The sequence below is a fragment of the Gorilla gorilla genome, chromosome 9, assembly GCF_029281585.2.
Source record: "Gorilla gorilla gorilla isolate KB3781 chromosome 9, NHGRI_mGorGor1-v2.1_pri, whole genome shotgun sequence".
NCBI classification, from domain to species: Eukaryota; Metazoa; Chordata; class Mammalia; order Primates; family Hominidae; genus Gorilla; species Gorilla gorilla.
The window spans coordinates 15,251,199-15,273,117 of NC_073233.2; the positions used below are offsets into that span (position 1 = coordinate 15,251,199).

The 21,919-nt window shown below is 41.2% G+C and overlaps 1 protein-coding gene across 7 annotated transcripts in view; it reads right to left on the reverse strand.

Annotated features, from left to right (window-relative positions):
• The window catches only part of DENND2B (DENN domain containing 2B), a 222,032-nt gene that overhangs the window by 180,097 nt on the left and 20,016 nt on the right, over positions 1 to 21,919 (reverse strand). For 2 of the 7 annotated variants that reach the window (XM_063710959.1, XM_063710957.1), the window contains exon 1: positions 262 to 451. The exons of 2 other annotated variants lie outside the window; for them this stretch is intronic. Coding sequence is in view for 1 of the 5 variants with exons in the window: in XM_063710955.1 (XP_063567025.1) it covers positions 262 to 396; positions 642 to 652 (146 nt within the window). In the remaining 4 variants the exon portion in view is untranslated. Of the gene's footprint in view, positions 1 to 261; positions 452 to 641; positions 676 to 21,919 lie in introns of those variants that run through there. 3 more of the 7 variants (XM_063710955.1, XM_063710963.1, XM_055355397.2) reach the window with 3 other exon arrangements.

A 21,919-nucleotide genomic window follows, 5' to 3' on the forward strand; every position in this document is an offset into this window, starting at 1 on the left:
CCGCGAGGTTCCCCACCCCCAACCGCGCGGCCCCCGCCTGGCCGGAAAGCAGAGCCGGCGGCTACTGACCGCCCGGGAGGGCGGACCCCACCAGCCCCGCTCCTCTGCGCCTGCGGCGGCCCCCACGCGCGTACTCACGGAGCTGGACACCGCCGCCGGGGCCGGGAGTCGGGAGCAGAGGGATTTAAAGGGCTGGGAGGGCAGGGGCGGGACCGGGCGCGGCACGCGGGAACCGGGGCCACCCGGCCCGGAGGCGCTTACCTCTGCGCTCCCCAGCCGGGCCGGGCGAGGCGCCTGGATGGGGTCTCGCCGGGAGCCGCGCGGCCCGGAGGAGGAGCCGCTCCTGCAGAGAGGGCGGGCGGCGGGCAGGCATCCGCGCCCCGGGCTGCGGCCGGACTGCAGGGAGAGAGAGGGGAGGGAGCGCAGATTTGAGTGGAGGGGGCGTGGAGGATGTGCGCCTCCACCCAAGACAGAGAGGGTGGGCTGCTGGAGCCCGGCGGAGGGGAGCGCTCGGAGGCGCCGGAGGCAGCGAGAAAGCCGCGCCGAGAGTGTGCGAGGGAGGGTAGGGGACAGGGGTGAGGGAGGCGGGGGCCGGGGGCAGCAGGGACGAGAAGTTGGCCCCCAAACTGGACGGCCCTCACCTCCGCACCATCCGACCAAGAGTGGTCTGGGTGTGGAGCAAAGCACAACGGGGTCTGAAACTTTATGTCATTTTCTCATACACACGTGACCCCCCTGGAGTCCAGATGGTTTCAATCACTGGAGGAAAAAAGCGGCTCTTCTGGTATGCGTGAAAAGCCGGAGCTGGGAGAGTCTGGGAAAAGCTGCCTGCACCGCCCGCCGGCCTTCAAACAAACCGATGAGCTCTTTCCCTTCTCCCAGTTCTCGGGCCTCGGGGGAGCCCTACAAAACCCAAAAGAAATTCAAAGAAGCTACTTTTGGTACTGCAGCAGTAGCAGAACTCCCAAAGCACTAGGGTTCCAAGGAGCCTGGTCTCAACCGAAAGCTCCAAAAGGGATTCTGAAATTTTACTTTAAATACTCCACTGGTTTGCAAAACCAAAAACTAGAAAAGGGTGCCATTTAATAATAAAGCAATGGAATACCAGCACTGAGAATCTGTGATTTATTAGTGGAATTTGAAGGAAATCATTAGCCCAGTATAACAATCAACTTGGAAAAGAAAAATGTAAATTACTTAAGATCCAAACCCATACTTCGTGAGATGTTAGAAAATCGTGTAATCCATTTTTTACTCACGTAAATCACTGTAAATAAAATTTGATATAGAAATGCACAACAGCAGCAATGAAAATTGACTTTTGAAGTTTCAGTTTTACATTGACTTTACAAATTTACATTTCTAAGGAACCAGTGTGTATGAACATAAGCAGGCTCTAAGGCCAGGACATGTTCCAAAATCCAAGCCAGTTCAATTGTCACATATCCTAAAGAGGTATTTACTCAGCTGCAGGGCAAGCATCAAAAATAATGAGTTTAAGATACATCCTGAGGCCGGGCGCGGTGGCTCAGGCCTGTAATCCCAGCACTTTGGAGGCCAAGGTGGGCGGATCACTTCAGGTCAAAAGTTCAAGACCAGCCTGGCCAACATGGTGAAACCCCATCTCTACTAAAAATACGAAAGTTAGCCGGGAGTGGTGGCAGGCGCCTGTAATCTCAGCTACTAGGGAGCCTTGAGGCAGGAGAATCCCTTGAACCCAGGAGGCAGAGATTGCAGTAAGCCAAGATCACATCACTGCATTCCAGCCTGGGCAACAGAGTGAGACTCCGTCTAAAAATAAAAAAGAAAGAAAAAAAAAAGATACATCCTGGAAATAATTTAACTTGGTCAAGATCGAACACAAGTAATGGCAAGAACCAAACTGATAAAGTCTACTGTTCCTTTGCCAAAAAAGGATATTACACAGGAATTACTAGTATTAACTCTTTGTCTCCAAAATACTGAGGCCAAAGGACAGTTTGGCCTTTCTAGCAGAAGGCCTTATATGCAGTGTGATGCAGTCTGCGCATGAAAAATAAATCAATTCCTCGTTGAGTTGGTTCTACATTAGGAAAGCCCAAGATTTCAGCTGTTGTTGAGGCACATTGAAAACACAAAGGCCAAAAATCAGAACAGGTTTTACTCCAAAAATCAGAACAGTTTTACTTTAATCAGAACAAGTTTTTCTCCAAACTCACAATCTAAGTGAGTTTCTACTCTAGTTCACTGAAGTGCTTGAACACTTCAGGAGACCTGGGCCATATTTGGATGAACTTAGCCCTCTCCAGTCTTTTCCAATCTCTCCAATCTCAAATTAGGATGGTTCTGCCCCAAACGTGGAACAAGAGAACTCATGAATGTAAAGGCAAGCCACAGAATATAGCCAGTCTCCAGGTAAATTCTACCTGCAGCTCTCTGAGCTCTGTAAGGAGGTTCTTAAGTCTCCCGCTTTCAAAACTATTGGAACCTCTACTACTAAAGTCCCGTTTTTCTTGTAACATCTCTAAGGAAAGACAACTCAACAGACAGCATCAAGATTTTCTCTAATCAGACCCAGGACAATAATTATTTTCATCATTGGCAGCTGCTGCTGCTGCCTCTTATATGTGCTGAAGCAATGTCAGAGGGCAATAATTAGATATAAATACTTATTCTTTTTGTTGGCCAATTCCATTGTAAGTTATGCATGGAACTGTTTTAATTCTTAGGAAAAAAACTTCATTAGATCTGCTCTCTCAGAAAGAAAAGTAACATCCCTTAAATTGTCTAAATATAGTCTAAATATAGCCTTGAGTCTAAACTTCACATATGTGACTATTAGTTCATCTTAATACTGGCCAAATATTTATTAGAGACACTGACATCAGAAATGGTGTTAATGCTATATTTTAAATAGTAGTAATTTATTAATTTGCATTAACATAATGTTCACATCACTTGACAAACAAGGTCAACTATGTATAAGAGATGGCAAGCTCTTTGAGGACAGCAACCTAGCCTGTCTTGCTAATAATTACATCCTATCTGCCTAGCACCGTGCCCAGCATGAAATAAGCGCACAGTAAATATATGCTGTCTGAATAAATGAAAGATAAATAAAAACACTCCTCATAAGGTTACAATCCTGTTGTAGAGACATGACTTATAAACAACAGAATGAAATAGCCGTGGAAGGATACTAGCAACAAAAAAGAGGAAGGGATCATTAGCATTAGCCAGCTTTGGACTTTAATCACAGCATATATTCAGAAATGTGCAGAGACTGCTGAAAATAGGAAGCGCTTGTAGGAGGAATTTGGTAAATTTACTGCCTAATTTAGGGGTCTGAGATATACTTTCCCATGTTCTATTATTCAGTCCCATCAACACAGAGCCAAGACAAGATTTGAGCATAAACATCCTGGCTCTAATTTGGATAGTTATGAATACTGTTCCTTTCATCCTCTCTCATACGTCTCCTCCACCCCCAAGCCATTTCCTCTGTACGGTCTTCTGTCAGTCTAATGAAAGTTTCCTAATCTTTAGAAGCAGTAGCTTTGGTTCTCTTTGTGCAGAGAAGTACAATATGCCCTGATTACATGGTTATATTCCATACAGATGCCTGGCAACACATCTTATAGCTAAGGGTCTGTTTAATATTTTAACCTTGAGAGCCTTATAATTTAACTACTTTGTTATATACCAAAATAGAACTTGACATCACAAAGATGAGCTTTACTTCCTTTTGCTATTTTAAATCCTGCACTTAAGCATGGTGAGTTGTCTGGGTTTTCTGGTTCATGGATTTTGCTTTGGCATGTTTTGTTTTTTCCTTTGAAGGACAGAAGGGTTAAGATTTTCTAGGAAGATTTTCAGGTTTGCAGGTCTAGAACTCATGAAACAATGATTTCTTCCTAGGTACTCTGCCTGTAATATTATATGTATTCATTAAAGGGGCAGTGAGGGTTGGGTTCAGTGGCTCATTCCTATAATGCCATTATTTTGGGAAGTCAAGGCAGGAGGACCTCTTGAGCTCACGAGTTTGAGACCAGCCTGAGCAACATAGTGAGACCCCAGTCTTTAAAAAAAAAAAAAAAAAAAAAAATTAGCCGAGCATGGTGGTTTATGTACACCTCTAGTCCCAGCTACTCAAGACATTGAGGTGGGAGGATTGCTTGAGCCCAGGAGGTCGTGGCTCCAGTGAATTATGATTGCACCACTGCACTTCAGCCTGGGCGGCAAAGTGAGACCCTGTCTCAAAGAAAAGGTATTGGGGCTGTGGGGCCTTATTTATGCTTCATGATCCAAACAACCAGTTTTCTCTAAAGCAGACAACTGGGAAAGGTGGTTGGCCTAGATGACTTTAAGTGTTCTAGGCCGGGCGCCGTGGCTCATGCCTGTAATCCCAGCACTTTGGGAGGCCGAGGAGGGCAGATCACAAGGTCAGGAGATGGAGACCATCCTGGCTAAGACGGTGAAACCTCGTCTCTACTAAAAATACAAAAAATTAGCCAGGCGTGGTGGTGGGCACCTGTAGTCCCAGCTACTTGGGAGGCTGAGGCAGGAGAATGGCGTGAATCCAGGAGGCGGAGCTTGCAGTGAGCCCAGATCGTGCCACTGCACTCCAGCCTGGGCTACAGAATGAGACTCAGTCTCAAAGAAAAAAAAAAAAACTACTTAATTTTCTAAATTGCACTGAGTAGGAAGCCCAGAAACCAAAATTTGCATGCAAAAATTTTTGACACTGTGATTTGTTTTTTTTAATTTTACTATTCTTATTTTTTTGAGAAAGAGTCTCTGTTGCCCAGGCTGGAGTGTAGTGGCACAATCAGAGCTCACTGCAGCCTCCCGCCTTAGCCTCCCCAGTGGCTGGGACTACAAGCACATGCCACAACACATGGCTAATTTTTTAAAATGGAGATTTTTTAAAATCTCTATTCTATAGAGATAGGAGTCTCACTGTGTTGCCCAGGCTGGTCTCAAACTCCTGGCTTCAAGTGATCCTCCCACTTCAGCCTCCCAAAGTGCTGGGATTATAGGCATAAGCCACCACACCTGGCTGACATTTTGACCTAAAAAAAATTTTTTATATGTAGGTAAGATATACACCAGGTAAAAACTTCAGAAACAGTTTAAAAGAATATATAAATGATCCCCAATATATGGTGGTTCAACTTACAATCTTTTGACTTTACCATGGTGCAAAACCAATATTCCTTCAGTAGAAAGCATACTTTGAGTCCCCATACAGCATTCTGTTTTTCAGTTTCGGTACAGTATTCAATAAATTACATGAGATATTCAACACTTTATTATTTTATTTAGATCTACACAGAATTAAAGGAGAAAAATAAATGTAGTACTCCTGGTTAATATCATTAACATAAGTTACAGGGTTATTAATCAAGATCTTAAGAGAAGAATTAAGATATACTATAGGCCGGGCATGGCGGCTCATACCTGTAATCCTAGCACTTTGATAGGCCGAGACAGGAGGATCGTTTGAGCCCAAGAGTTCAAGACCAGCCTGGGCAACATAGCAAGACCCTATCTCTATATTATATTAAAGTACATATATATACTTTAATCTTGGCAAGCTGGTAAATCTCATTTGGATTTCAAGTATTACTGAGGTTTTAATATAAAATTAAAAATAAATTATTCATTTTCTTAAAATATATAAGGAATAAATAAACTGAATTGTGTTACTTATATCTTTTTTATAGTAGATTATATTTCCTGCCTTGGATACCATGCAGTGCCTTTTGTTCCCTCCCTACTAAGTGTACAGAAGACAGGATACATCCAATCAAAGTTCTCTTTCTATATCAGCTCACAAAAAGGTTCACTCCAATCCATTGATTTGATTTTATCCTGCTATGTTGTTTGGGGTTTTGTTCCAGATAGCAAGCTGTCTAATACTCATTTAAATAAAGTGCAGTGGCTCACGCCTGTAATCCCAGCACTTTGGGAGGCCAAGGTGGGCGGATCACCTGAGGTCAGGAGTTCAAGACCAGCCTGGCCAACATGGTGAAACCCCGTCTCTTCTAAAAAATACAAAAATTAGCCAAGCATGGTAGCGAGCACCTGTAATCCCAGCTACTCGGGAAGCTAAGACAGGGAGAACTGCTTGAACTCCGGAGGCAGAGGTTGCAGTGAGCCAAGATTGTGCCACTGCACATCAGCCTGGGCAACAGGGCAAGATTCCGTCTCAAAAAAAAAAAAAGAAAAGAAAAGAAAAGAAAGTAATAAGGCAGCTTGACTGCTGATGCTGGGCAGGCTGGATCTGAGAGTAAATGAGATGAGATGCCAGGTGGCCTTTAGACGGACAGGAGACAAGCTCAGAAAGGCTCATCCAACCTGGATGGTCCCCTCACTCCTCTGTCTTGCTAAGTCATCCTTCTTCCTTCTCTCATGGGCTTGAAGATACTTTTTTTTTTTTTTTTTTTGAGACGGACTCTCACTCTGTTGCCCAGGCTGGAGTGCAGTGGTGCGATCTCGGCTCACTGCAAGCTCCACCTCCCGGGTTCATGCCATTCTCCTGCCTTAGCCTCCCGAGTAGCTGGGACTACAGGTGCTCGCCACCATGCCGGGCTAATTTTTTTTGTATTTTTAGTAGAAACAGGGTTTCACCATGTTAGCCAGGATGGTCTCAATCTCCTGACCTTGTGATCCACCCGCCTTGGCCTCCCAAAGTGCTGGGATTACAGGCGTGAGCCACCGCGCCCGGCCTTTTTTTTTTTTTTTTTAAACACTAGTCAAATGAAGCAGTGGGAGCAGAGAAGGAACAAAGAAATCTGTAACTGGTTGTCATCAATTAGTTGTAAACATCACTGCACTTGAACCAGCCTGAAGATAATTTTTTATTGGAAGAAATTAAAGTCTAAAAATTTACTCATTTGAAACACTAGTTACCAATCTTTGTTCTAATGGTATCAGTCTTAGATTTAATGAATTATCTCCAGATAAAATAATGACCTATATTTGTCACTGAATTCACTGAATTTTACCCAACATGCATCCCTGAAACCAGACTTGTGAAATGTAATATCATTTTGTCATTCTCCATCTTACTGGCAAAACAGAAATCCATAGTTCCCCCCCAAAAAAATCACGATCGTATCTGTAGCTCCTTATTCGTTTGTTTATTCATTCAATAAGCATTTATTAAACATCTTCACAAAACTGTTTTTGACACTGGGGGGAATAAAAGTAATAAGTTGTATAAGCAAATTTAAAATCTAGTGATACAGGCATTAATAAACAACTACTCAAAAATAATAGCATACAAGAGATAAAGAGGAGGAAATATGGGAATTTGCAGAACTAGTAGAGATTCTTACTAGAATTTAGAGAAAGAGGGTTGGAACTGAACCTTCAATGATTGTCAGAATTTCTATTTCAATCATTAGAAAAGAAGGGGAGAAAATTTTAAGCCAGAGGAATTGCCTAAGCCATGAAAATGAGAAACCAGCTGTAAGAACAGTGACTGGTCCTCATTTGACTGAAGTAGGAAGTTAAAAAGGTAAATTAAGTGGGAATCAGTTTGGTGGTTCCTCAAAAAGTTAAACATAGAATTACCATGTGACCAGCAATTCCACTCCTGGGTATATACCCAAAAGAACTGAAAACAGTTGTTCAAATACTTGTACACAAAAGTTCATAGCAGCACTATATACAGGACCAAAAAGTAGAAATAATCATGTCCATCAACAATTGAATGAATTTTTTTTTTTTTTTTTGGAGACAGAGTCTCGCTCAGTCGTCCAGGCTGGAGTGCAATGGCGCAATCTCAGCTCACTGCAACCTCCACCTCCTGGGTTCAAGCACTTCTCCTGTCTCAGCCTCCCAAATAGCTGGGATTATAGGCACCTGCCATCATGACCAGCTAATTTTTGTATTTTTGTAGAGATGGGGTTTCACCATGTTGGCCAAGCTGGTCTTGAAATCCTGACCTCAGGTGGCCTCAGCCTCCCAAAGTGCTGGGATTACAGGTGTGAGCCACCGTGCCCAGCCATGAATGGATTTTTTAAATGTGGTGTATCTATACAGTGGAATATTATTTGACCATAAAAAGGAATAACATTCTGATACATGCAATGTGAGTGAGACTTGAAAACATTATGCTAAGTGAAAGAAGCCAGACACAGAAAGTCACATATTGTATGATTCCATCAATCCATAGAGACAGAAGATAAATGGTTGCCAGGGCTCCGGGGGAGAAAGAAATGGGAGGTAACTGCTTAGTGGGTATGGGAGCTCCTTGAGAGTGGTGAACATGTTTTGGAACTAGAAGTGATGATTGCACAATATTGTGACTATAATTAATGTCACTGAATTATACACTTTAAAATGGTTTTATGTTGTGTAAATTTCACCTCAAACATTTTTTAAAAAGGTAGACTCACTAATGCTCACTGTTATACTTCCCAGTCCACAGAAGTCTACCATTCCAGTCACTGTGCAGTTAGGCAGGGCCATGTGACTGTCCAACCCTTGTCTAGCCAACAGGCTGTGAGCAGAAGTGACACATGTCACTTCCAGGCCAAAGCATTGAAGAAGGGGTAAGAGATGTCCATGCCTCTCTTCTCTGCCACATAAACCCAAAGCCATGTGAGACTGTAGCGGACTGGATCCCTGAATAAACCAATACCTCCCTACTGATCCATGCTGGCCATGCTGGATATGTATGAAATATCCTCATTGTCTTAAGCCACTGAAATGTGAGAAGCTGTTATTGCAGCATAAGCTTAGCTCCTCCTGACTGATACAGGATCAGATCTAGGAAGGATATGAAGGCAATATGAAGGAATTTGAATTTGATTCTGAAGGATGTGGAGAGACAATATTTTTGAGAAGAGTGACATGATGTGCATTTGAGGAAAATAACTCTAGAAACAAAAGTAGCTCTTAACCTTTGGTGCATGTCAAAAATCACCCAAAGAGAACTGTAGTCATCTTCCAATTCCTTTATAAATTCTTTAAAGAATAAAATATTTGTCCTCTGGAGAAAAAAAAATCACCCGAGAAGCTTTTCAAAATGCAATGCTCTGGTCCAAGACATCTCCAGATATCCTGAATCAGAGTCTCTATGCTAGGTACATATGATTGAAAAAAAAATCATGGGAAATTCTAGACTAGAGGTTAGAGGCAAGGAGGAGATACCAAGTTCAGTCAGAGATGACCAAATTCATATGCTTAGTGAATTCAAATAAGCATTCTAATAAAATAATGGAACGATAAATGCTTAGGGAGTTTCGATTGAAATAGTAAGTTATGAAAAGGTTAGTCACATTAACATTTGTACAGTCAGAGTTATTACTTTGAACATTTAGGTACCAATAGAATGGCGGTGGTAGTTTTCATGCATCTACTCTATTGCTAACTAAGCAGCAGCCTACCCCAACATTTCCATTATGCTGGGGATCATGGTTGACATACCACAGACAAAGGACAGAGCCATCTTCAGTCTCCTAGAAGGTCAAACTCTTACATCTCCTTTCCTTCTTTGCTTCCTTTTTCCTTTTCTTTTAGGATAATTGGCATTCTATGCTCTTCTTAATTCCTTCCTCCTAGGTACTCATCAGTCAACTTTCAACTAATGAAGACTTGAAGAGCCAAAATATTTAAGAGCTCAAAAAGCCTAGGTTACAGATGCACTGGAAGCTGTCACTTTGAACTGTGTGTGTGTGTGTGTGTGTGTGTGTGTGTGTGTAGTTTTTACTACCAAATGTGATTTATTATATGTAATTGCTAAGAGCCTCAGCTTTCCAGAATAGAGATTTCAATACTGTGAAGAAATAAATCATTTTCTGACAATAATTCAGTTTGTGTTGCAAAATGCATCTTCAGAGCATCTCAAGATAAAGTGATCTCCAATAAACAGCACTAAAGCTGCCTGACAGAAAAACTATCTTCATTTCTAAAATTGACAAGCCTTGAAGCAGGAGGATAGCTTGAAGCTAGGAGTTCGAGGTCACAGTGGCTATGGTCACGCGTGTTATCTCCTAGAGGTAGCAAGACTTCATCTCTAAAAAATAATAAATAAAACTGACAGGCTTCACTACAAACCTCCTCCTAATACTGAATACTGCTCAACAATCCTTTTATTCCTAGTGATTTCGATCCTCTTCTTGTTCCCCACAGCAACTGTCCCAAGCCTGTCTGTTCCCAAAACTTCCAACTACTCACTCTCAGGAGGTAACCTTGCCTTCACCACTGAGAAAGGAGAAATGTAAATTCCCTCAACTTTCCCCTACCATGTCCAAATGTATCTACATTCCCCCATCTCCTGTCTCAGAAGCATGCTTACTCTACTTATTTTGAAGAACGACCCTTACCCATGTTGAATCTCCTGTTTCCTTCATCTCATGTCTTCCTGTTTCCTGTTCTTCCCCTTCATTTTTGTGAGTATCTCCTCCAGTGGTTTTCTGTGAAAGGCTGCAGAGGAGGTAAATTTTTTTTTACCAGCTGGGAAATATAATGTATATATTTTTATGTCTTTGGAAGCTTGTAGGATATTTTCCTGAAAATTCATAGTGATGTGCCTTAGTATGGGTACTTATTCAAACATCGTTCTAAGGCACTTGGTGGGCCTTTTTAATCTGGAGGCTCATGTTCTATAGGTCCAGTAAATGTTCCTGTACTGTTCCTTTAATAATTTCATCCCATATATTTTCTCAAATTTCTCTTTCTACAACTCCTGTGACTTCTATGTTGGACCTCTTTGGTTGATCTCCTAATTGTCCATCTTACTGTCTTTTTGTTCTACTGTATGGGAAATTTTGTAAATTTTTTCTTCTAATTCTTCTATCAATTTTTAAAATTTCAACTATGATATTTTTAATTTCCAAATGCTCTGTCTTGCTCTTTTTGTTTGTTTGTTTTTGAGACAGAATCTCACTCTGTCACCCAGGCTGGAGTGTAGTGGCATGATCTCGGCCCACTGCAACCTCTGCCTCCTGGGTTCAAGTGATTCTTGTGCCTCAGCCTCCTGAGTAGCTGGGATTAACAGGCGCCTGCCACCACAGTTGGCTACTTTTTGTATTTTTAGTAGAGACAGGATTTCACCACGTTGGCCAGGCTGGTCTTGAACTTCTGACCTCAAGTGACCGATCCACCCACCTCCGCCTCCCAAAGCTCTGGGATTACAGGCGTGAGCCAGCATGCCCGGCCAGTCTTGTTCTTGTTGTTCCTTTTCTCTAGAGCATCTTGAGCTTCTTACTTAACTTCTCTATTCTCTTAATATCTCTATCAACTCCTGTCTCTATGACCACTCTTTTTCACTGGCCTTCATTTACTATCTCCTTCTCTGTGTACTCTTTAATTGGATGTTTTTTTTCTTGGCTCTCTTCTACACAGCCCATCCTGGACATCTTATCTACTTGCATGGTTTCAATTAAATTTAGCTGATATTGCCAAACTATTATCTCCAGCTCCGACTTCTCTCTTTTAATTTCTAGACCTGAACTTCCAACTACCTTGTGGATATCTGCACCTAGATGTTCCACAGACACCTCAAACTTTACATTACATTGCTGGCTTCTGGCATCCTATGCTCCAATCTCATAAACAACTTGTTATTTCCCAGAAAATATTATGAAAGGTAACATCTCTGATGGGCCCAACTCAAATGTCACCTTTTTAATAAAGCCTTCTCCGACTTCTTCCTACTCCTTGGGAGAATGGATTACTCTCTCCCTTGGCACCCAAGGCTCACTTCATAGCCCATAACCATTGTTCATAAGTATTGCTCACCATGAGCCAATCTGCTGACTGCCAGATTGTGAGCCTCTTGAAAGCATGGGTTATTTATCTATCAGTATAAGTTCCATCTTTAACCTCTAGCAAATGGCTGTTACTCAATAAATAGCTGTTGAATTACAATAATTTCAGGTGAACATACAGTATAAATATTTGACTATGTAATCATTAATTAATCATAGAATGTAACCAGAAACCTAACCCACTAGAAAAATATTATGTAAGTTTCAAAATGCATCTATGGTTATTTTTAATTTTAAAAGATTATCATTTTTTGGTTGGGCACTGTGGTTCATGCCTGTGATCCCAGCACTTTGGGAGGCCAAGGTGAGTGGACTGCTTGAGCCCAGGAGTTGGAGATCAGCCTAGGCAACACAGCAGGGCCCTGTCTCTAGAAAAAATACAAAAATTAGCCAGGAATAGTGGTGCATGCCTGTGATCCCAGCTACTTGGGAGGCTGAGGTGGGAGGATCTCTTGAGCCTAGAAGGTTGAGACTGTAGTAAGCTGTGATTGCACCACTGCACTCCAGCCTGGACGACAGAGTGAGAGTCTGTCTCAATCAATCAAACAATTTTTAAAGATTATTTTTAAAATAAACATTCCCAAGCTTATACAAAGGCGCATTCTTCATAGTAACTTGCACAGAATTACTTGCACAGAATTCAAAAAGCTAATTCAGTTTTAAATCATCTGCTCACCCAGATGGGTACCTGAACAGCTCTTAGAATACAGAACACATTTTGTTGTTGTTTTCATTTGGGATAACTACAAATAAAACCAAAGAAAAGGCAAAAAGAGATCTCTTTAGAATATATGACCCATATAAAAATATTAATAGTGGTTAGCCAACAAGCATTCTGATAAATTTCTTTTCCAAAAATGTCAAGTGATTAAAGAGTGAAGAAAAGAAAGACACTTCTGAACCCTTAACTAGAGCACTGCTACTGAGGGCATTATGAAGCTGAATGAAGAATGTTCATTCCTATGCAGGGATTAAGTGTCATTAGGGGCTTTTTGTTTACTTTAGTTTGGTTTGATTTTCTTTTTCAAACTAAGCCCTAATGCCAAATCTTACATTTTTTTTTCTTTTTCTTGTTGAACCGATGCTATGTTAAGATATAAGCACAAACATCTCATAAGTGTTTTAAAAACCATCCAATTGTTTGAGAAGGCATACGTGCTGGGCCTATGAAGCCAAAACATTAGAGCTAGGAAATTTGATGAAGATAATAATTGCTTACAGACCAGCTTGTTTTAACTTGCTGAACAAAGAATACAATTTTATACCACATTTTCATCAGAGGCTTTTTCTCTACATAATCACTACTGTAATGAGCACTTTAAAAAGGGAGATTATCTACAGGTTAAGGAGTAAGGAAGTTATCAATTAGATTCCATCGTCTTCAAAATTTCACTTACTCAAACTTTAATAGAAAAACATTTTTGGCTGACTTAAGTGATGTTTTGAATCTTTACAAACCATTTGTTTAGTGTGCACAGCATAACATCTAGGAATGAAGACACCCTATTCTTTCCAGTACTGCCCTCAATGGTTCTATAGCCTTGGCTAGGTCAGTAATTTCTTTGTATCTTAGTTGACTTCTTAGATTTTCCTCTATAGAGATACAGTTCCATCTCTCTCACATCTTCAAAATGCATTCAGGCTCTATGCCTGTGTCAGAAGTTGCTCTCTCACTCCTTTCATTCAGTTACTTTGATCACTTGCAGACCCTCTAATTCACGATTCAACCAACATTTATTAAGGGCTTTCTCCATGACAGGCAATTCAGTGAAGGTGGGGATGGGGTCAGTCCCTAAAAGGATACTAATACTAGTTTACTAACAGAAAAAAAAAAAATCCTCTTTGGACTTCCTTTGTTTTTTTTTGTTTTTTTGAGAAAGGATCTGTCATCCAAGCTGGAGTTCAGTGGTGCAAGCATAGCTCACTGCAGCCTCAAACTCCTGGGCTCAAGCAATCTTCCCACCTCTGCCTCCCAAGTAGCTGAGAGTGTAGGCACGAGCCACCACATCTGATTTAGATTTCCTATTCTTTATTTCCTCTAGTATATTCAGCTAGAAATTCTAAGAATTAAGTTGTGGTAGGTTTACAGGATTGGGTTAAGGCAGTCATTCAGTGATCGATGGTTACAGGACCAGGCAGTCTAGTTAATATGGTTTCAAAACAGAGATAAGTCACAGAATGGTGCAAAGTCACCAATTTCACAAGATGAAGATAACTCTTCATGCATGGTACCAATGATGACCCTTGGTTTGCTGAATCCTTTGGCTTTATAACTCTACCCTTTAAGGCAGAACTCTCTAGACCTACTCTGCAAGCTATGTTGACTTCTGATTCTCTTAAACAGGCAGCCATTCATCTCAGCCCATAAGTCTTCAATATCAGTGTGTTAAAGCCAGAGTCATGTCTTCCAACTAAGTATGAAACCTTGTAAAGAGAGGAAAAGAAGATAGGAAGAGATCTATGTTGTCCAGAAGTACTAAGGGGCCATTTTCTAACGGCAGAACTTAACTTTGAGACTCCCAACTCTGGATATTTGCTCATTCTTCCCCATCTACCAATCCCATTGGTACCTGTGTGACAACCTCCTCCGCTTTGTCTCTGACCTGTTGCTTGCCATGATCCTTGCCATTCAGAGGCCATTTGGCTCTGACCCATGGCCTTGTTGTAATTTTGGGTCACAGATATGCTACCAATCTGAAATGCTTATCTGGTTCCTGACCCCCAGCCTAGGCCTGATCACAAACTAAATTATTCTCTTGCCACCTGTCCCATGCCATGCATATCAGTCTCATCACAGTTTCTTGTCCTGCTTCCCCACCCACGGCTGCCTATAGTTCTAGTGCTGGCCAAAATTATAGAATCTTTTTTAATTCATTCTGGAAGGACAAAGTAATTAAGAGATGATTAGTTTATGTGACAACAATATGCAGAAAAGATATAAATTTGCTCACAATTAACTGTAGCATGTGCGTTGTTATTATATCTTTCCACACCTCAAGCTTTCAATCTCTAAATTAATACATTTGCCACCACATTCTCTCAAAGATATATTTATGCATACTTAATTAACATGTACCCTGGGAATGCAATAAAGCTATAATACATTCCTGCATTTCTAACTACATAATGAGTATTTAAAACATTTAGAAACAAATTGGCTCCCAATAAGGAATAAAAATGTTGAGTAACTTATTTTTCAAATATAATGTCTATGCCACTTAACTGAATATTTCTGAAATGTTATATAAAAAGAAAAATATTATAATTGAATCAAGAAAAGCATACTATTCTGAAGAAATTCAGTGGTGGGTTCTTTTTCATAGTAAAGAAGGATTTTGGAAATGTTGACAACTATCCCATAATTAATAAGTTTTGTATGTTCAGCTATAATTACATTGAATTTTCTGAAAGAGAGACTAATGTGAACAATATTCTAGGAAAGGAATATTCTTTTTTTTTCTAACTTTTTTTGGGGGGCAGAACAGAGTTTCAGCTCTGTCACCCAGGCTGGAGTGCAGTGGTACAATCATGGTTCATTGCAGCCTCGACCTCCCAGGTTCAAGTGATCCTCCTGCCTCAGCCTCCCATGTAGCTAAGACTACAGGTCCACATCAGGCTAATTTTTAAAATTTTTTTGTAGAGACAAGGTCTCACCATGTTGTCCAGGCTGGTGTCAAACTCCTGGGGTCAAGCAATCCTCCCACCTCAGCCTCCCAAAGTGCTGGGATTACAGGCGTGAGCTACCACGCTCATCCTAGAAATATTCTTCTGAGTACACCTTATTAGGTTAACTCGCTTTAAGGCTTTGCCTTTTCTACTAGTGAAGCACTAAAACATATCCATTTTCCTTTTAATTTAAAGACACAAAGATTTTCATTGCTCTTACATGAAGGGCATTCTAAAGTGTTAGAATAAAGTATACTTCTAAAATGTAAAAAAGTTAAAGGAGATTCCTCACCTCAATTCTTAGGAGACGCTGTATCTGGAAAGGGTAAACAGAAGCAAACAGTTTCCTGAAATTGTGCCAAGGCTACATGTCAACTGCCTGGCAGGAAATGCTTTGGAGAACCTAGATAAACAGACTATCATCTTTCTCTGGCTTTTTATAAAGCAAATGTACTGAGTTAAACTAGCATCATAGACACAATAAGCAGAAAAGGGCACCGAGAAATTTTAGATGATAGTACCTGTAGGATTTATGACAATTAAATAAGTGGTCTGTCCGTCACTTTTAACATACATGAACATCACTGCTCAACAAACATGTACTCAATACATGTCTGTTGGATTTTTGCAGTAAATTAAATCTTATCGTTCCATTAATTTTCATCATGATTTTGGTGAAGATTTATCTTTTTTTTTGGCAGGGGTGGAGACAGAGTTTCACTCTTGTTGCCCAGGCTGGAGTGCAATGGCGCAATCTTGGCTCACTGCAACCTCCACCTACCGGGTTCAAGCGATTCTCCTGCCTCAGCCTCCCAAGTAGCTGGGACTACAGGCATGTGCCACCACGCCCGGCTAATTTTGTATTTTTAGTAGAGATGGGGTTTCTCCATGTTGGTCAGGCTGGTTTTGAACTCCCAACCTCAGGTGATCCATCTACCTCGGCCTCCCAAAGTGCTGGGATTACAGCACGGTGAGCCACCGTGCCCGGCCTGTGAAGATTTATCTTACAATAAATTTTCATTTTGCAGCAGCTCTTAATATTTTGGCATTATAGAATGATAAAGCTTTCTTACATTTATATAGCAAATAATTTTTCAAAATATCTTGCATTATCTTCATTTTCTTCTAACATCTCATTTCACAAGTGCTAGCAATAATGCTTAGGCAGGTTAAACAATTTGGTTGTAGTCAAAAATTAAGTTAGTCAGAGAACCAGGTTTAGAATCAATTTGCCTGAAACATTTGCTAGTATTTTCCCTCTGTCCCCACTGTATAACAGAAAATGGATTTGAAAATCCCTCTACTATCTTTACTAAAATAATCCTCCTACCTCACCTTATTTTACTTTACTTAACTGCAAAAAGGATGATAATATATGTGTTAAGTGATAATATCTACTGTCAACCCAATAAATCTGTCTTGCATAAAGTCTACTCAGCCCTTCCATACCTTTTCTCTCTCCACCAGCCACATGTTCTATTCAGCTCCAATCCTAACCACGCATCTTCTCTTTCTTCTTTCTCATACTAGAAGGATCCTCTGCCCCACATACCTTATGCCCAGTCTTGCCTGGTCACAAAGAGGAGCAAAACTTCCCTAATCAAAGGAATAAAGTAATATAAAAGGTGACATACCTCTCTACCTGCTATAATATCCTTTAGCCAAGGCACCTCAGATAACAATTTGAGCCACCTCAACCCTGAGGTCTCTCCCCATGATCCACAACCACCATCTGTGACTTCCAGTATACACCCAATCTGCCCCTCCCTCCCAAATGGAACATCTTAGCCTTCGTTACTATTGGGGATGGGGAGAAAAAAATAAACTTTGTGTGGAGGCCAGTTATGTTCTCTGCACAAAATGTGGAGAAGGAGAGAGCATTCTGGTGGAGTAGGAAGCCGCTGGAATGTCTCTCCCCAGCTAGACAACATTTGCACAGCAGCATCTGTCTGATGTAATTATTTTGGAACTCTGGAGTCTATTGAAGGTTTGTGACTTCCAGGAAAAGGCTTGGACCTAAATTGTGGTTAATTTTGGTCAATTTCGGCTCTTAGTGTAGTAGACGCTACCCATGACCACCCCCATGGCAGGCAGCTGTACACATTTCCTGAAACAGCTTGCTGGAGCCAGGATGGGCAAAAAGGATCTTGTCCTTCAAATGTCAGTGATCTGTGCTCTGTCTGCTGATTGCTGCTTCTGATCATAGATGTGCAGAGAATGAACATTGCTGCAAGAATGAACTTGGACCCTTACCTAACGCCTATACAAAAATTAACTCAAAATGAATCAAAGACTTAAATGCAAGACCTAAAACAATAAAATTCTTAGAAGAAAACATAAGGCCAAAGCTTCAAAACATTGAATTGGCAATCATTTCTGGGATATGACACAAAGGCACAGGCAGCAAAAGAAAAAATTGATACATTGGACTGCATTAAAATTAAAAATTTAGGGGCACCAAAGGAAACTGTCAACAGAGTAAAAATGCAACCCACAGAATGAGAGATATTTCCAAATCATATATCTGATAAGGGATTAACATCCAGAATATGTAGAGAACTCCTAAAACTCGACAACAAAAAACAACATAATTCGAAAATGGGCAGAGAACTTGAATAGACATTTCTCAAAATAAGATACAAAAACAGCCAATAACAATATGAAAAGATGATCAACATCACTAATTGTTACGGAAATGCAAATCAAAGCTACAATGAGATACCACCTCATACCTATTAGGATGGCTACCATTAAGGAAAACAAAGGCAAAATAAAAGTAACAAATGTTGGTGAGGATATGGAGAAACTGGAACACTTGTACACTCTTGGTGGGAATATAAAGTGGTATAGTCATTGTGGAAAACAGTATGGTGATTCTGCAAAAAGTTATAAATAGAATTACCATATGTTCCAGCAATTCAACCCTGGGTATATACTCAAAAAATTGAAAGCAGGGTCTCAAAGAGATATTTATAAACCCATGTTCATAGCAGCATTATCTGCAATAGCTAAAATGTGGAAGCAACAAAAATGTTCATCAATGGATGAATGGATAAGCAAATATGGTATGTCCATACAACAGAATATTATTCAGCCTTAAAAAGGATGGACAGGTGGTTCCAAGATGGCCGAATAGGAACAGCTCCAGTCTACAGCTCCCAGCATGAGCGACACAGAAGACGGGTGATTTCTGCATTTCCAACTGAGGTACCGGGTTCATCTCAATGGGGCTTGTCGGACAGTGGGTGCAGTACAGTGGGTGCAGCCCAATGAACATGAGCCAAAGCAGGGCGAGGCATCACCTCACCCGGGAAACGCAAGGGGTCAGGGAATTCCCTTTCCCAGCCAAGGGAAGCTTTGACAGACAGCACCTGGAAAATCAGGTCACTCCCACCCTAATACTGCGCTTTTCCAATGGTCTTAGCAAACGGCACAACAGGAGATTATATCCTGCACATGGCTCAGAGGGTCCCATGCCCATGGAGCCTCACTCATTGCTAGCACAGCAGTCTGAGATCAAACTGCAAGGCGGCAGCGAGGCTCAGGGAGGGGCACCTGCCATTGCTGAGGCTTGAGTAGGTAAACAAAGTGGCCAGGAAGCTCAAACTGGGTGGAGTCCACCGCAGCTCAAGGAGGCGTGCCTGCCTCTTTAGACTCCACCTCTGGGGGCAAGGCATAGCCAAACAAAAGGCAGCAGAAACCTCTGCAGACTTAAATGTCCCTGTCTGGCAGCTTTGAAGAGAGTAGTGGTTCTCCCAGCATGGAATTTGAGATCTGACAATGGACAGACTGCCTCCACTTCAAGTGGGTCCCTGACCCCCAAGTAGCCTAACTGGGAGGCACCCCCCAGTAGGGGCGGACTGACACCTCACACAGCCGGGTACTCCTCTGAGACAAAACTTCCAGGGGAACGATCAGGCAGCAACATTTGCTGTTCAGCAATATTCACTGTTCTGCAGCCTCCACTGCTGATACCCAGGCAAACAGGGTCTGGAGTGGACCTCCAGCAAACTTCAACAGACCTGCAGCTGAGGGTCCTGACTGTTAGAAGGAAAACTAACAAACAGAAAGGACATCCACACCAAAACCCCATCTGTACGTCACCATCGTCAAAGACCAAAGGTAGATAAAACCACAAAGATGGGGAAAAAACAGAGCAGAAAAGCTGAAAATTCTAAAAATCAGAGCACCTCTCCCCCTCCGAAGGAACGCAGCTCCTCGCCAGCAACAGAACAAGCTGGACGGAGAATGACTTTGACAAGTTGAGAGAAGAAGGCTTCAGATGATCAAACTTCTCTGAGCTAAAGGAGGAAGTTTGAACCCATCGAGAAGAAGCTAAAAACCTTGAAAAAAGATTAGACGAATGGCTAACTAGAATAACCAGTGTAGAGAAGTCCTTAAATGACCTAATAGAGCTGAAAACTATGGCATGAGAACTACGTGATGAATGCACAAGCTTCAGTAGCCAATTCAGTCAACTGGAAGAAAGGGTATCAGTGATTGAAGATCAAATTAATGAAATGAAGTGAGAAGAGAAGTTTAGAGAAAAAAGCGTAAAAAGAAACGAACAAAGCCTTCAAGAAATATAAGACTACGTGAAAAGACCAAATATACATCTGAGTGGTGTACCTGAAAGTGACAGGGAGAATGGAACTAAGTTGGAAAACACTCTTCAGGATATTATCCAGGAGAACTTCCCCAACCTAGCAAGGCAGGCCAACATTCAAATTCAGGAAATACAGAGAACACCACACAGATACTCCTCGAGAAGAGCAACTCCAAGACACATAATTGTCAGATTCACCAAAGTTGAAATAAAGGAAAAAATGTTAAGGGCAGCCAGAGAGAAAGGTCAGGTTACCCACAAAGGGAAGCCCATCAGACTAACAGTGGATCTCTTGGTAGAAACTCTACAAGCCAGAAAAGAGTGGGGGCCAATATTCAACATTCTTAAAGAAAAGAATTTTCAACCCAGAATTTCATATCCAACCAACTAAGCTTCATAAGTCAAGGAGAAATAAAATTCTTTACAGACAAGCAAATGCTGAGACGTTTTGTCACCACCAGGCCTGCCCTACAAGAGCTCCTGAAGGAAGCAATAAACATGGAAAGGAACAACTGGTACCAGCCACTGCAAAAACATGCCAAATTGTAAAGACCATCAATGCTAGGAGGAAACTGCATCAACTAACAGGCAAAATAACCAGCTAACATCATAATGGCAGGATCAAATTCACACATAACAATATTAACTTTAAATGTAAATGGGCTAAATGTGCCAATTAAAAGACACAGACTAGTAAATTGGATAAAGAGTCAAGACCCATCAGTGTGCTGTATTCAGGAGACCCATCTCACATGCAGAGACACACATAGGCTCAAAATAAAGGGATGGAGGAAGATCTACCAAGCAAATGGAAAACAAAAAAAGGCAGGGGTTGCAATCGTAGTCTCTGATAAAACAGACTTTAAACCAACAAAGATCAAAAGAGACAAAGAAGGCCATTACATAATGGTAAAGGGATGCATTCAACAAGAAGAGCTAACTATCCTAAATATATATGCACCCAATACAGAAGCACCCAGGTTCATAAAACAAGTCCTTAGAGACCTACAAAGAGACTTAGACTCCCACACAATAGTAATGGGAGACTTTAACACCCCACTGTCAACATTAGATAGATCAACGAGACAGAAAGTTAACAACGATATCCAGGAATTGAACTCAGCTCTGCACCAAGCAGACCTAATAGACATCTACAGAACTCTCCACCCCAAATCAACAGAATATACTTTCTTCTCAGCACCACACAGCACTTATTCCAAAATTGACCACATAGTTGGAAGTAAAGCACTCCTCAGCAAATGTAAAAGAACAGAAATTATAACAAACTGTCTCTCAGACCACAGTACAATCAAACTAGAACTCAGGATTAAGAAACTCACTCAAAACCGTTCAACTACAAGGAAACTGAACAACCTGCTCCTGAAGGACTACTGGGTACATAATGAAATGAAGGCAGAAATAAAGATGTTGTTTGAAACCAATGAGAACAAAGACACAACATACCAGAATCTCTGGGACACATTTAAAGCAGTGTGCAGAGGGAAACTTATAGCACTAAATGCCCACAAGAGAAAGCAGGAAAGATCTAAAATTGATTTAAAACCCTAACATCACAATTAAAAGAACTAGAAAAGCAAGAGCAAACACATTCAAAAGCTAGCAGAAGGCAAGAAATAACTAAGATCAGAGCAGAACTGAAGGCGATAGAGACACAAAAAAACCTTCAAAAAATTAATGAATCCAGGAGCTGGTTTTTTGAAAAGATCAGCAAAATTGATAGACCACTAGCAAGACTAATAAAGAAGACAAGAGAGAAGAATCAAATAGACACAATAAAAAATGATAAAGGGGCTATCACCACCGATCCCACAGAAATACAAACTACCATCAGAGAATACTATAAACACCTCTACACAAATAA